Source organism: Emys orbicularis, chromosome 10, assembly GCF_028017835.1.
Source record: "Emys orbicularis isolate rEmyOrb1 chromosome 10, rEmyOrb1.hap1, whole genome shotgun sequence".
Taxonomy (NCBI): domain Eukaryota; kingdom Metazoa; phylum Chordata; order Testudines; family Emydidae; genus Emys; species Emys orbicularis.
In genome coordinates, this window is record NC_088692.1 from 71,689,495 (window position 1) to 71,705,772 (window position 16,278).

Genomic DNA, 16,278 nt, shown 5'->3' on the forward strand with positions numbered 1-16,278 from the left:
AAATCTGGCTGCACATTGACCCAGGTCTTTTTTGAAATCAGTTCAGAAGAGCCCATGAGCGGCATGGAGACAAGTTTCTGATGTCAGCTGCAGTCCACTGGTTGGATCATTAGTTTCCCAGAGAAATCTGGACAGGGTAAATGGGCCCACGCTGGTGCCTCAACAACAAGTGTGCTCTTGGATGGTCAAAGAGATCTGTGTATAGTGGTAGGCTCAGGTTTGCCCTCATCTTCTCAACCATTCTGGCCATAGTATCCTCATGATGAATGTGTGGGGGAGTGACATTGCTTAACACAGGGAGCCATGGTACTGGTGTGGGTCAAATCGTCCCAGTTACAATGCACATGGTTAAGTGTAGTTGTGTGTCAGCCAACTTGATGTGAGACGGATCGAGCCAGACCGGAGCATTGTATTCTGCTACAGAGTAACAGAAGGCTAAAACAGATAAAGCATTTGAGCATTTGCTCCCAGTGAAGTGCCAGCCAATTTGCTTGGAAGGTTGTTATGCTACCTCACCTTAGTCATAGTTATGCTCAGATGGTTAGGATATGTGAGAGATCTATGTAGGGTTACTCCGAGGTAGACCAGGTGGGATTTGTGTTTCAAGTGGCATCCATTGAGAAAGATATTCAGTTCTGGGACTGCTCTGGTGTTGTAAAGATGGAACATACTGAAAAGTGTCTTGGTCACACATGGAGGATAGGTCAATCAATGGCGTCCCTAGCCTCTGTTTGCCAGAAGCTGGGATGGACGATGGGATGGATCACTTGATTATTAGCTGTTCTGTTCATTCCCTCTGAAGCACCTGGCATTGGCCGCTGTCTGAAGACAAGATACTGGGCTAGATCGACCATTGGTCTGACCCAGCATAGCTGTTCTTATGTTGTTGGTTGTATATGCCAACCGCTACAGTGTTTGGCCATCTTAATCAAGTCAGTGTTTAGGGCGTGTTCAAGTACTGGCAACGGCTTGGACACTTAAGGCAAATGCCATCTGGTATGTGAACTTGCAGGACTGGGTATACAGAAGGTTGTTTGTGTACAGGTTGAAAAGTGTCGGGGCCAGCACAGAACCTTGGGGTAGATGGTTGGTTTGTCTTTTCCAAGCACTTTCTCTGTCTTCCATATATACTGGGAACATCTGTCGCGGATTAGAAGGTCAACAATGTTGACTACCCATGCTAGGAGTACTCTTGACAATTTGACTAAGAGTACTATGTGCCAGACTCTGTCATATACTGCTTTCAGGTGCAGAAATACAACTCCCAGCTTCAGATTTTTCTTAAAACTGTTTTCAGTGAATGTTGTCAAAGCTAGCACTTGATTGCAGGTGCTCTTCCCCTTCTGAAAGCCTGCTTGCTCAATGCTGAGTATTGACTCCACTTCTGGAGAGTTGCACTGAAGAGTAAGACGCTCCAGCTCTCTGAATGTCACAGTCAACAGGGATATAGTTCAATATCTTGCAACATTGGGGTCTTTCCCCGGCTTCAGGAGAGCAGTGACTTTTGACATTCACCATGTCTTCATAAGTTACTCTCCGTTGACCATTCTTGTGAAGAACTGTGCCAGCCACTGATGAAGCACCTTGGTACTCATGTTTAGAAGCTCTGGCGATATGTTGTCATAGCCAGCAGCAGTGCTGCTCCTAATATCAGAATTTTGTCTAACTCTGTGGCTGTGGACAACTCTGTGTTGCTTAGTGATGTTACTCCAATGGACTTGATGCTAATTGTCATGGACTTGTTGTATGACATGCTTCTTATTTGGGTTGTTTGACACATTCACCAGATGGCTGGCAGCTTGGTTTGGTGTGACAGGTGGTTCAGCTTAGGGCTACTGGCTGCTGATCTGTCCCAAGATGACAAATCAAATTCCAGCGTTTCCAGTTTGAGTGATGTTTAAATTCCAAATCATCTCTTCCCGTTGTGCCCATCTGGCAGCATCCAGTGACCTGATTAGGTGATCAGCAATATCTGGATTGCCACAGGATTCACAATGACTGAGCAGTTTAGCACATTCAGCATCGAGGCATGGCATGTAGACTGGATGGTGGCCACCTACTATGGACATGCAGGCGGCTTGAAGATGTCTTTTTGGAATCAACCGAAAGCTTCATTGACCAGGATGATGTGTGATGGTATGGAGATGACGCTTTTTACTAGAGCATCTGTGTACTTCTTCCAGTCTGCCTTCCTGGAGTTCTGTTTCTATTTGTTAAAGGATCTAATGATTGGGAGTTGTGGATGTGCCTATGTGGATAATGGAAGCTTTGTGTTGGCTATGTGGGAAGTCTTCCAAGACCAGACATGATACAGGTTGGGAGTGACTATCCACAGATGACACCCAGTTCACATCAGGAAAATATTCATGAGACCATCTGGCTGAGTGAAAGGTGCCTCACTGCTTTGCATCATGGATGAGGGCAAGATCATTGTTAGATGCCCACACTGCCAGTTGGTCTTCATTAGTGTCTGATGCTGGGTTAGGGTGACCAGACAGCAAGTGTGAAAAATCAGGACGGGGTTGGGGAGTAATAGGCGGCTATATAAGAAAAAGCCCCAAATATTGGGACTGTCCCTATAAAATAGGGACATCTGGTCACCCTATGCCGGGTATCCCCCGTCAGGATGGTGGCTGTTGAAGTCACCTACTTAGACACCTGGGTGTGCTAGTTTTGGCAGAACTTGCTGGCCCCAGTTAACATTCACTGGCTTGTAAACATTTGCGATTTGAAAACCTCTCACCTGAATCATATCATAGTAGATATAAGTGGAGCTGCATCTGCGGTGTTTCACTGGATATAAATGGTGCGGGTGTGTTTGGTATGTGGGGTGTGGCACAGCAGGTCAAAACTGATTATCTTGAAGCATCTTGCAGTGGCGATGTGCATCTCTTGTAGGCAGATGATGTCAGTGTGATGACAGGATAAATAGCTGATAATGCTGCATTTGGCTGCTGACAATCCCTCAACGTTGAACTGCAATACTCTCAGGGCTAGCCCAATGTCTCAAACATTGGGGGAGAGGAGGAGGAATTGCAATAGGAAAGTTGGCTTATAAATGACAGAGATTCAGCCCTAGAAAGGACTTTGAATGCAGTCCACTGTTGGATCATTCGTTTCCCCATTATGACCTGGGTACTCATGGGATGCGCAATGAGAATTCTGATCTATTGCCCCCAGAATTCCCACTGAAGTTAATAGATGTTTCATTGTGAGGTAAGGGTCTTCCATAGCCTTAACTTAATCCATGGAGTCTCATTAGAAGTATAACTTGGCTCTAGCTGGCCAACACACATGGTATCCCTGATGTAGTGTAAATGAGGATCTTGAGAACTAGCATAACAATAAGATAAAGGCACTGATCTTTTGGGGCAAGTCCTACTTATCCTTATCCTTCCCTTATATGTATAATCTCTAGCAATTTTGAAGACTCAGTAGGCAGTGAAACCAATGTAGGGGGGAAGCAGGAGGGCCTAACACAGGGTTTCTAATTGGTCGGGCAAGGTCACGAATAGGAGACTAGTACATGATGTATTCCTATTCCACCCTAGTTCACAGCCTGCTGAGGGAAGGCGAGACTAGAGCAGCACTTGGGGAATCTTCCACTTCAAGCCATAGAGGGGCAGAAAAGATACCATCACCCATATTCATCCCCAACACCTTCTTTTCTAATCTCACCCCCACAAAAAAGCCAACCCAAAACAAATGTTAATGGAACTTCCATGGGAAAACACTTTGTGTTCAAGTTCCAGAATTTGGAAGAAAATTGCTGAGTATTGTGAGGAATATAAATGGATTCTAGACAACGATAAAGATGTGAGATACACTCGCAATGCAAAGGCTTATTGAAGCAAACAAATGATGTTTGGATCCTCTTGGCAAGAAAGAATAGAGCCACTCTAGCAAGCTCCTGTCCTTCCAAAGTCTGCAGTTGTATCAGTCATGTCTCATTGTCAGACAGCTTGAATTGTTGTCCGAAAGCAGCTGCTTGAATCCAAAAATGATCTTTTTAAAAAGAGTATTTTCTGTTTCGTCCTCCACAAAACCTTAGGTTTTCAGTTTTAACTTATTTTGGCTGTTTAAATGAAAATAGGTTAATAGCACTTGAGTTACAAAACCAAAAAAACACATACAACCTCCAGATGGAAAATTACTGTATCTGACAAAGTACAATCTACTCTGCTTTGAAATAGTTTAATATATTCAACCTCAAACAGGTTTTTAGAATAGAAGGCTTAACTCACTCGTTATCTAGAATTGACATACATGTGAAAGTGCTATAAATAAGTTTAACTATGTTGTAATATATCTGCAAAGCTAAGAGCAGTTTTATATTTCTAGGGAAACCTTCCTCCAGGATATAAAATCAACCTGATTGACGTAGGGCTTGTTATTGAATATTTGATGGGAGGAACCTACAGATGCACCTATACGCGAAAACGCTTTAGAGTCATATACAACAGTCTCAGTGGGAACAGTCGGGTATGTGGAGTTTGATAATGAGAAATTGCTTAAAATGCTTTACATTTAGGAAAACATGTTTTTAAAATGTCTAAACACAAACAACACTTGACTGCCTGTGAAAATTATAGCCCAGTCTTGTAAATCTTTGTTACAGGACTGAATCCATTAAGAGCAATGGGACTAGCTGTGTGATTAAGAATTACTCATGTGAAAAATATTTTACTATTTAAGGCTTTTAGCTACCATTTGGAGATCAAATTTATAATCAATGATAACCATTTCAGTTACATAATTTTTCAGTTAAATAGTCATACATTCGGCTTTTTATAACTTTCTTGTATAGTGTTTTTATCCAAATGTGTTAAGAAACTTAAAAACAACATTTAGCTTCTTTTTTATTTTTATTTTTTTTAACTTCCAGAGATCTGGACGTAATCCTTCAAATAATACTCCTCAACTGCGTAAAAGCCATGAGCCTTTTGGGAACAGGGCAGATAAAAAAGAGAAAATGCGACATAATCATTTCATCAAAACTGCACAGCCTTACAAACCAAAGGTATGTTTGTGTCATAGGATTTCACCATTTTTTTATTATAAATTCTTCAAGGTAAGAACATGGAGTGAAATCCTGGCCTCACTGAAATTAGTGGCAAAATATAGTCAATAGATCCTCTGACTTCATACTTTTCTGTAAAATGCTTAGCACATTGCAAGGGCTATATAAATAATGCATTTATTTTATTTTAAATATCATTTATAAGCAGTGGTATTTAAGGGCGAAAAACTCATCCTTGGTGTAACATCACTGAACTCAGTTACAACAGAGATGAATATGACCCATTGAAACTACTTGCATTAGTAAAGTGAGCAGGATTTGACTCTAGGTTAGTAAAAAAAAAAACTGTTATCAATGAGTTTCTTTATCCTACTTTAGGAATCTTTTTGTTCATTGCTTCTTTGTCCAATAATTTGCAAAACATATGGGCAATGTGTCCCAGATGTAAGCATGAATTAGCAAGATTTAACTTGAGTTTTAAAAGGAAAATCCAGCTGACTTACAAATGTGTTATACAGCTAGAAATGGTGATTGGTGCTCTATCACTGTCAACAATACTTTAAATCTAAATTTGTTCTGATAAAATGTAATTTTCTAACCTTTCCTTTGTTTTTTAAAGATGGATACAAGTGCAGAAGAAGGAAAAAAGAAAAGAACCAAAGATGAAGTCGTAGACATTGATGATCCTGAAACTAGACGCTTTCCTTATCCTCTTAATGAACTCTTACTTTGGGCAGTATTAATGAAAAGACAGAAAATGGCCCTCTTCTTCTGGCAGCATGGTGAAGAGTCCATGGCTAAAGCCTTAGTTGCCTGCAAGGTGTATCGTTCAATGGCACATGAGGCAAAACAAAGTGACCTTGTTGATGATACCTCAGAAGAACTGAAACAGTACTCCAAGTAATCTACTTTTCATCTTTGTTAAATCTTTCTTATAATCCTTCTTATAACATTAGCAAAGTAGACATGAATAGAAAACATCTTTCCCCTTTCTGCTACTTGTTTACTTAGCATGCTTGAAGAAAAGAGATCTTCTCAAAGTTTAGATTGTATTCTAATACAAGATGCATGTCATCACATTACTTATATTGCAATTGGCAAACCTGGTGTTTATATTAAAAGAACTTTGAGCACCTTGACAGAGATGTTTTTACCCTAAACTCATTGTATTACGTATGTAGTCTTCATACATTTTAAGGAAAGCCATATGTACTATGTGAATTTGTGTGCATTAGATAATGTAAGCACACCTATCAGATGACAGGGCAGATTGAAATTCCAACAATGCCCAGTATAGCCCATCCTCTTGCGCTCACAAGAATTTGATCATATGGGATATAGTCACTTGATCCAGGGATAACCATGACACTGGGTGCTCTATTCACCTCTAGGGGCTCCTCCTTGTGGCTCCAAATGGATGCCCCCTTCTGTATGCCCTGCCATCTGTCTCGCTCACTGTGACTCAGGGTACTCTGTCTTTGTGGCTTGGCTTTCCAGCCAGGTCATTAAAGTCTTCCCCTTCTGGGATATCTAAGACTTTCCATACCAGTGGTCTAAGGCAATCTTCTTGTGCATTGCCCTGATGGTACCACTTCCCCCGGTGGCTGGTAGGGGAACCTAGGCCTTTCCACTAGTCTGGGTTCCAGTCCAGGGACCCTATACCTGGCTACTGTGGTCTGCTTTCCCTCAGACCCTATTGTCTTTCCCTGGACTCCTTCCTACAGCTTCTTGCTCCTCCTCTCTCTAGATGTCCCAGCTCAAACTCCCTCTTCCTGGGGAGTAACTGCAGACTACTGAACTCATTAGCCTCGACTACAACTCCCTGCTCCCAAGGAGTGACTGCAGATTATCTCCCGGCACCCCCTTTTCTGCTGCCAACTTCTTGTCTTTATTGTACCTGCTTGTTTCTTCTCAGCTGGGTGCTATCATTCAGGGAATTATTTAGGGCACATCTGAGGGGAATTAGGTGGCCTAACTGGTTAATTGGCCTCTTAGCCTCATTAACCACTTCCAGGATGGTGTGAATTGAACACTCCATCACATATCCCAGTTGTTGCAGTGGAAGCAGGGAACTCCCCTCAAAATCCCTGATATTGTGTATGAAAGAAGAAACTCTAGAACCTAAACTTGGTAAGTCCATATTTTTGTTTTTTTCCCCCTTTTTCTAGTGAGTTTGGACAACTCGCAGTTGAACTACTAGAACAGTCCTTCCGACAAGATGAAACCATGGCTATGAAGTTATTAATGTATGAGCTGAAAAACTGGAGTAATTCAACCTGTCTTAAGCTAGCAGTGTCTTCAAGACTCCGCCCATTCGTAGCTCATACTTGTACACAGATGTTGTTGTCTGATATGTGGATGGGAAGACTAAACATGAGGAAGAATTCATGGTACAAGGTAAACATCCTTACAATTCACCATTAGTGTTAATCCTGCTTGCCATTCTTATTTATTGTGTTTATGCTGAAGTGGAAGAAAAGCATGTTGTATACAAAGTACTATTCCTATAAAACTTGTATCACTGTAACCCTTATTTACCTTAATAAAAGTTGTGAAACTGTTCTACTGTAACTTTTTTAACTTAATCAAGTCTGGACATGTTATTATAAACTCTTCTTTTGATGCTCTATTATCTTTTTAAATAAGGTACAGAAATGTAGAAGGCAGAAAACAGGCAAGTAGCCCTTAATCAGAGGCATATGTAGATTACTGTGAATACTAATCCACTACTAAAAATTATAGTGGTGAAAAAAATTAACAACAGAAAATCCACTGTAAGAATACAATTTCATATGCTTCTGCCTTCTACAGGCAGTAAGTAAAACTTGATGTAGAAATAAGCTTTTGCTTTCATTTCGGAAGCCCAAGATGAACAAATGGAGGGCATACAGTGGAACACTGGCACACAAATCTGTAGGATCAGTTGGTGTAAGTTTTCAGAACAGTGCACTAAAATAAGTCATGCAGTTCTAATTAACAATTGCAAGAGTGCATATCTATTATGGACATCACACTGAAAATTTACTCCATTATTTGGAGTAACAAAGGGAAAATCACCTAAAAAGTGCAACTTTCATACAAAACTTCTGCAAGCATCATCTACTATGTGACCTACTAAAATCTTACACGCCAACTTATCTGTTGACCTTTCTTGCCTTGCAGTGGTCTAACTTCAATAAACAGCTATTTGATCTAGTACTTTTTATACATGTTTCAGACTTCATGATTTTTCTACCATGACTAGAAAAACGGACGCATATATAGTTAAACATGCCCTGTCTCTAAGACCACAGCCATGTTCTTGCCAAAATTAGGGGAAGAAGAAATGACCTATGAATTCAGTTAAGCTGTAGCTCTCCGTTATTTAATCTTGGAATACATTCTGTCCAGTGATGCTTAGTTTTGGAACCCACTGATTTTTTTTTCCCCCCAAGAATTTCATGAAACATTCTTTATATGCTCACACTTGGCCTGTAAGTTACATGTATAAATAACAAAAAATCTTCTCTCCCCACCCCCATTTTTTTCCTACTAACTACCTGACAAGGACAATTTGGATTATAAAATTATATTTTTACAGGGGATAGTCTGTGTACCAATATGTCTGACACTTTAATATGCTGACGTTAAGTGGAAGTACACTTTTAAAATTGCTCATCTTCAATTCTTGTAGGTGATACTGAGCATCTTACTACCCCCTGCCATACTAATGCTGGAATATAAAACCAAGGCAGAAATGTCCCATATTCCACAGTCTCAAGATGCACACCAGATGACAATGGAAGACAGTGAAAACAACTTCCAGAATACAGCAGAAGAGATACCCATGGTAACATAAAACAAACAAACAAAAACCCAAAGAACAAAGAAGTATTTCTATACATAAATTCATAACCTATCCTTTTTATGTTAGGAAGTATTTAAAGAAGTAAGGGTCTTGGACAGTACTGAAGGAAAACATGACATGGAGATGCCAACAAAACCTAAGCGACTTCCAATTACACGAAAGTTTTATGCATTCTATCATGCGCCAATTGTGAAGTTCTGGTTCAATACGGTGAGTTTTTGAAGAAAAGCTGTGTAAAATGACTTATGCTCAAGAACTCTTTTCAAAAATAGTCCATATTTATGGCTGGTTCTTTGGCCAGCATACAGTTGTTATAAATAACACCAGAGTTGAACTGCTCTTGTCCTTCTAAAACTATCTTCCTAAGAAATGAGAATCACTGGAGTCTTAGAATCTGGCTAGTGCATGCACAGTGTGCAAAATATATCATACTTGCACTTCGGCCTATTTGTCCTGATATGTTGTTCTCCTGCAAGGTAACTTGGGATGGATACTTAGCACTCAGATTTCTTTTATCTTGGTGTATTATTTTGCCTCATCCAGTTTAGCAGACCTTACGTAATTGTTCATTAGTCTAACATATTTAGACGAAGTTGTGTGTAATTCATTTTAGATAATTTACACAAATTTGTATTTAACATTCTAAATTATTGTAGATTATTGTTACTTTTTTTCTTTCACTCTTGAGGGATATATAAAGCCAATATACAATATTTTTCCCATTTATTGGCATTTACTACCCTTGTCCCTGTAAGCAAGTGCTGCTATCCTACTTACTGTTTTGGTGCACACTATATCCGATCAGATTATCAAAAATAATCCACGCACGCTTGAAAATAAGATGTGTAACTATATAAAATTAACTTTTTTGCTTACTTGCTTTTTTTTTTAGTTGGCATACTTAGGATTTCTGATGCTTTACACATTTGTAGTCCTTGTAAAAATGGAAGAAATACCATCAGTTCAAGAATGGATTGTTATAGCTTATATTTTTACATCAGCTATTGAGAAGATTCGTGAGGTATGTTTGTAATCTCACTTGTGTTCTAAATTACTTCACTAATGTCAAGTAGAGCAGTATGCTTTAAATGATCTTTATCAAAAGATAATGTAAGTCAGGGGTAGGCAACCTTTCAGAAGTGGTGTGCCAAGTCTTCATTTATTCACTTTAATTTAAGGTTTCGCGTGCCGGTAATACATTTTAACGTTTTTTAGAAGGTCTCTCTCTATAAGTCTATATTATATAACTAAACTATTGTTGTATGTAAAGTAAACAAGGTTTTCAAAATGTTTAAGAAGCTTCATTTAAAATGCTGATCTTATGCCACCAGCCTGCTCAGCCCGCTGCCAGCCTGGGGTTCTGTTCACCTAGGCCAGCAGCGGGCTGAGCGGGGCCTGCAGCCGTGACGCCGGCTGGCAAGGGGCTGGCAGCTGGGACCCCAGACCTGGGGGGGGGGGGGGTTCAGGGGTCAGGGCAGAGGGCTGGGTGTGTGGGGGGGTTCAGGGGTCAGGGCAGAGGGCTGAGGGTGTGTGTGGGGGTTCGGGGGTCAGGGCAGAGGGCTGAGGGTGTGTAGGGGGTGCAGGGCAGAAGGCTGGGTGTGTGTGGGGTTCAGGGGTCAGGGCAGAGGGATGGGGGCTGTGGGGGTGCAGGGCAGAAGGCTGGGTGTGGGGGGGGGTTCAGGGGTCAGGGCAGAGGCCTGGGAGTGTGGGGGGGTTCAGGGGTCAGGGCAGAGGCCTAGGTGTGTGGGGGGGGATGCAGGGCAGAAGGCTGGGTGGTGGGGGAGGTTCAGGGGTCAGGGCAGTGGGAATGTGGGGGGTGTAGGGCAGAAGGCTGGGTGTGTGGGGGGGTCAGGGCAGAGGGCTGGGGGTGTGTGGGGGTGCAGAGCAGAAGGCTGGGGGTCTGGGGGGAGTTCAGGGGTCAGGGCAGAGGGCTGGGGGTGTGTGGAGGTGCAGGGCAGAAGGCTGTGTGTGGGGGGGGTTCAGGGGTCAGGGCAGAGGGAGAGCAGTGGGCGGGGGAGCTGAGTGGGGCTGGGGGCCGGAACCGCGGCAGGCAGCAGCGTGCCACTCAAAATCGGCTTGCGTGCCGTGTTTGGCACGTGTGCCATAGGTTGCCGACCTCTGATGTAAGTGATACAGATTAAAAGTATTATAGTGCACTGATTAAAATCTGCATTTTAAGCTATTTTATCCTATTAAAGGCATTATGAATATCTCCTTTTTATATAACAAATAATTTACTACAATAATCAAATCCCTCGTCATTCAAAAAAGGCTAATGGATTTGGATGTGGTATATTTTAAGCAGTCATACGGAAGTACCATTAAAACGTGAAAATGAATGGTCTTTTAGCATTGGTCCTGAAACACATTTGTTCTGCAAGTGGTAACCTCAGAGCAGAGCTGAGATTTTAAAAAATGTGCATGGTATTGTGCATAGACTCTCAATAAAAGTACACACAAATGACCAGTTAGCCATCAAACTGATACATTTTAATGTGGAATTGTGTTTGTACATGCAGTTATGGTAATCACATATGTAAATCTAAAAATCTGGACCTTTAAATATTTTTATATTAGAGTTTATCAATTTAACATGGAAGCATGCTCAAACATGCGGATAAAAATTTTGTTTACTGATAAAATGTTCAAATGGTTCAATGGTCTTGATACGAGATAAATATGAAGATAACTGTTTTTTTTTTCTTCTTCTTCGTCTTAATGTAGATCTTTATGTCAGAGGCTGGGAAAATTAATCAGAAGATTAAAGTGTGGTTCAGTGATTACTTCAACATCAGTGATACAATTGCCATTGTTACTTTCTTCATTGGGTTTGCACTAAGATTTGGAGCAAAAGGGAACTTTGGTGACAATACTTACAGAGAAAATTATGTTTTTGTTGCTGGAAGAATAACATACTGTCTAAATATTATATTTTGGTATGTGCGATTACTGGATATTTTAGCTGTAAATCAACAGGCTGGCCCTTATGTCATGATGATTGGCAAAATGGTAAGTTTTGTTTTATTGAAAACATACCTCTGAGGTAATTTTCCACAAATCAAAATGTGCAAATGGGTTAATTAAGATATAATTTCTGTTCACAGATCCTCAGAACAGTGGGGGGTGAGAGTTGCTTCCCAAACATTTGGTTATAGTCTGTGATATCTGCCCTTCTGATATATAGAAAATCCATTTTGTTGAATAGGTGCTATTATTGCTCTTCTTTTACAAACATCTCTCAGAACTGAAGAAAAGGCAGCAGTCCTTCCATCTAGCTTCTTTTTTTTTTCTTTTGTAGGGTTAGGATGATATTACTCTTATTCTTTTGGGGTTTCTTGGAAATCTGTATATTCTGTCCCTACACTGTTTTAATGCAGTAGTTCTTGTTCCATACCAGAACCTCCCATGTACTTATCAATATGGGAAGGGGGCAAGGTGGTTGTGAGCCACAGTGTGGGAATCTCTGCTCTATTGCTAACTGCCTTACTGATCTTATTCCTTAAAGGAAAGAGACTTTCAATTTATTTATGGAATCGAAAGGATTTAAATCAGCGGTTCTCAAACTGTGGGTCGCGACCCCAAAGTGGGTCACAACCGTGTTCTAATAGGGTCGCTAGGGCTGGCATTAGACTTGCTGGGGCTGAAGGCAATGCCCAAGCCCCTTTCTCCTGCTTCTCATGGCTTCTCCTCTGAAACATGAGGTCAGAGAGGGAGACCCACATAGTCAGTACCCTTCTGTTCATGTTCTCCCTTTGTCTCTCAGATGATTGATGAGAAACCCTTTCTTTTATAGCCTCCAGCCCCCTTGTCAGGTGACTCGCTGATCAGCCTTATCAGGTGATCAGAGACCTCTACCAGGTGCTCTGTTACTTAGTTATCACCCCCTCAAGTTCAGATTTGAAAACTGGTTTACCCTGGATGGCAGCCTTCTATTTGTCCAAGAGTGCTCCATTTAAACGGATAATCATCCAAGTTTAGTGTCCTTCCATTGTTAGCCCTTTGCAACACCACTCTTTGGAATTTTAGCCAAGATGGGGGTAAAAAGGCAGCAGGAAGGCAAAAACAGAACCTTATACTCAAAATGGAGTTTGCAGCTTGATAAAGATAAATATACAAATATACAAAGTTCATAATCTCAAATATGAGTCATAAACTGTGCATAGGCAGTTTCCCCAAATAATCACGTCTCAAAGCAGATTTCCTTCCTCCTGATCAGACAGCATAAACTGAATTTTTCAATACATTCCCTCTTCTATAACATCTGGAACTTGCACAGAGTGTTAGGAGTTATGAAGATCATCTAAATAACTCTGCCATAGTGAATAATGGAAATAAAATCATCTCGCTGTGAGATATATGAACTGATTGATGATAAAATAGGAACTAGGGGAGTAAGATGTATGCCCTGGTTCTATTTCTGTGTCACACTCAATTTCCGAGCTTGGGAAAACTACTTATACTGTGCTTAGCCTCACAGAGAGTGTAGGAGGGAGAAGGAGTATATCACGTTCCTAAAGAATGGTGGGTACAGTAAATCAGCGTTCCAAGCTGTAAGAGCATACAATAGTTTGGTGGGAGGAAAAACTGAAGATGACGGTTTGTGGTCTTGTGCTGAATTTTAGCTGGCTGAATCCTCTAACCCCATTATAAATTCCTCAAAAACTGCTTAAAATTGCAAAATGCACAAAATTCCTTAAGCTTGCACTAGAAATTGCTGCTATAACTGTATAAAAGCTTGCTTTAATCAAATGGAAGCTGGGTATACTTCAGTGCTGGTTAATACAGTACTTTAAAAATAAAAAGAATTAAAATAGCATGTCAGACTGCTGCAAAACTGAATTGTATGTTTTATTCTTTTTAGTTTAAGGAGTAAGTATAATAAATTCTTATCCTCAGTTTGCTAACCCCCAAATCTGTTGATCTATATAGATATAGAAACACACAAAGTTAAATATTAATACATTTTGGAGATAGAGTAATTACACAAGTGTTTTGAAACCATAATTGCCAAAGCTTTTATTTGGTGAACTTTTTGAGTTTTCTTAACTTGAACTTTTTTTAAACAGGTCGCCAACATGTTCTACATTGTAGTGATTATGGCACTTGTACTGCTTAGTTTTGGTGTTCCCAGGAAGGCAATACTCTATCCTAATGAAGCACCATCTTGGACTCTTGCTAGAGATATTGTGTTTCATCCATACTGGATGATTTTTGGTGAAGTTTATGCATATGAAATTGATGGTAAGATGATGCAATTTTAGAACAATTTATGGAGACTCTCAAGGATTAAGGATATTTTTTTTCCAGATGCTGATAGATTGAGGTGTGTTGATGAAACACGAATTTAGTTAGTTGTATTGAATTACCTTTTCTTCTTGAGGTATACCCATTTAAGTCCCAGATGTCCAAATGTAGGGAACCCTTTGTCTTGCTTATGCTGAAAAAAGCTTAAACATGACCTAGAATGAGAACTTTTGTTCCTTTTTTGGCCAAAAGGGGAAGTGTCTTCCAATTGGGCTAATCCTAGAGCTGTATTTATCGCATATGCAGCCATCGTGCCAAGATTTTGTTGCTGTGAGCTGAAAAAGCATTTTACTTAACTGATAAAGACCACTCAGTAACTACAGGATGCCTCTCTCTCCTGTAACTTTTTAAAAACTGTTCCTAATGGTATTTTTTTAAAAGAACAAATTACAGGATAGATGCATACAGCTAGTTATTGCACAATCTTTGAGTGATTCTTTCAGCATCTATATCTGCTATAAGTATTAAAAGTCCTCTCTAAAAGAAAATATGGTCTCTGTGTTTTCTCACCAAAGTATGTGCAAATGATTCACAAGTTGGCCATCTCTGTGGACCTGGAACATGGCTGACCCCATTTCTTCAAGCTGTCTACCTCTTTGTACAGTACATTATTATGGTTAATCTCCTTATTGCATTTTTCAAGTAAGTATATTGTTACTTTCAGATAATTGTTAATCTGGTGATAAGTACATATCTAACGTGAATAAACTAACTAAAAATAGTTTGATGGCCTGATGGCAGTGGAAGGCACTGCTGTTTGGTGGCTGTGTGTTCTTCAGGTGCTAATCTTGATCCATTACTCTTCAGCACTGTAGGGACAGTCTGCCCAGCTCCTAGGGCAGAGGGATTGTGATACACCCTGCCATGATGCTATGCTTTCTGAAGGCACCGTGTCCAGCCCAGAATTGCAGAGAGGCTAAATGTAACAGAGGGAAAGCTAAGGGAGGGAGAATTTGAGGGCATCCCTGCCTTCCTCCTCTCCTTTCAAAAATAAAAAAGAACAAAATTGGTTCTTGTGTTTATTGCTCCACTGGCATAACTTCATATCAGAATGTTATTCGAAAGTGCAAACGTTATTTTTTTGTTTGTTTGTTTTTTGTTTTTGTTTTTTTAAATAAAGAGCTTGGCTAGGGATAGCTATAGAGAAGTTTAAAATCAAATTTTGTTTATCTTTCTAATCCATTAAAAACTATTTTGAAAAAGCATTTATAATAGTACACAGCTCATTTAAAACTGAAGACTTGCTTAATCCATGATTGGTGGGCCTGCTCCCAATTTGCAATAATTAGGGGGGTTAGTATACCAGACCACATTAAATTCAGCCAGTAATTTTAATTTGAAAACATGAAATTTGACCTAAGTGAACTTCCTTCTGATGGAAGGGACCAAGCGGAATAGGAGAAATGATTTCCCTTGCCCCCCTTAACTGCAAACCAGGCAATACACCACAGTGCAAGATCTCCACAATCCTGGTCTCACTGTTGGGCCTGGAACCAGCTAGCTTTACGCAGAAAGTATATAGGTCTGGTGAGGGAGATGGGCTGATTCAGTGCATCTGTCTGGGATCCTCCACTGGCAGGACTCTTGTGGAGTCCTGGCTGAAGTTTAAAAGCTGCTCTTCTCTGACAGAATGCCAGGAGGTGCAATATTCTGTCCTGCCTACAGGTAAAAATTGCTGGCACAGCTGACCTTGCAAACACAGGGGAGTACAATTTGCACTAACTCTATCTGGAGGCATGAAGCAAATCTATATTACTAATAACTTGAATAGCATGTTACAGGGAAATTGTAATTCTTTCACTGAATTGACATATCTGAAGGCACAGTGAACTACAAATATAACGGAAGTGCCTTAGAGTCACATTGATGTTTTAATGTAGTTTCTTGTATTCTTGTTTTTACCGGGTGGCAGGGCATGGTGCCCTGTGTAGTACTTTAAGAAATATGATCTATACTAAATAAAAGGTAAATTTAAAAAAAAAATTCCTACTTAAATATTACTTATAAATTTCTTACTTTAACACTGACCGGGGAACCTGTTGTAAATTAATGCAGTTTAATTAGCAATCAAAATTAATAAAAAGCAAAGATGGTAAACTGTAATGTC

At 40.2% G+C, this 16,278-nt stretch overlaps 1 protein-coding gene across 1 annotated transcript in view; it reads left to right on the top strand.

Moving 5' to 3' along the window:
• TRPM7 (transient receptor potential cation channel subfamily M member 7) overlaps positions 1–16,278 on the top strand; it is a 127,776-nt gene that overhangs the window by 73,780 nt on the left and 37,718 nt on the right. Inside the window, exons 14-23 of the mRNA XM_065412022.1 lie at positions 4,342–4,482; positions 4,886–5,020; positions 5,640–5,920; positions 7,189–7,417; positions 8,694–8,849; positions 8,934–9,077; positions 9,760–9,888; positions 11,592–11,876; positions 13,934–14,108; positions 14,687–14,813. Of these exons, the coding sequence (XP_065268094.1) occupies positions 4,342–4,482; positions 4,886–5,020; positions 5,640–5,920; positions 7,189–7,417; positions 8,694–8,849; positions 8,934–9,077; positions 9,760–9,888; positions 11,592–11,876; positions 13,934–14,108; positions 14,687–14,813 (1,802 nt within the window). The remainder of the gene's footprint in view (positions 1–4,341; positions 4,483–4,885; positions 5,021–5,639; positions 5,921–7,188; positions 7,418–8,693; positions 8,850–8,933; positions 9,078–9,759; positions 9,889–11,591; positions 11,877–13,933; positions 14,109–14,686; positions 14,814–16,278) is intronic.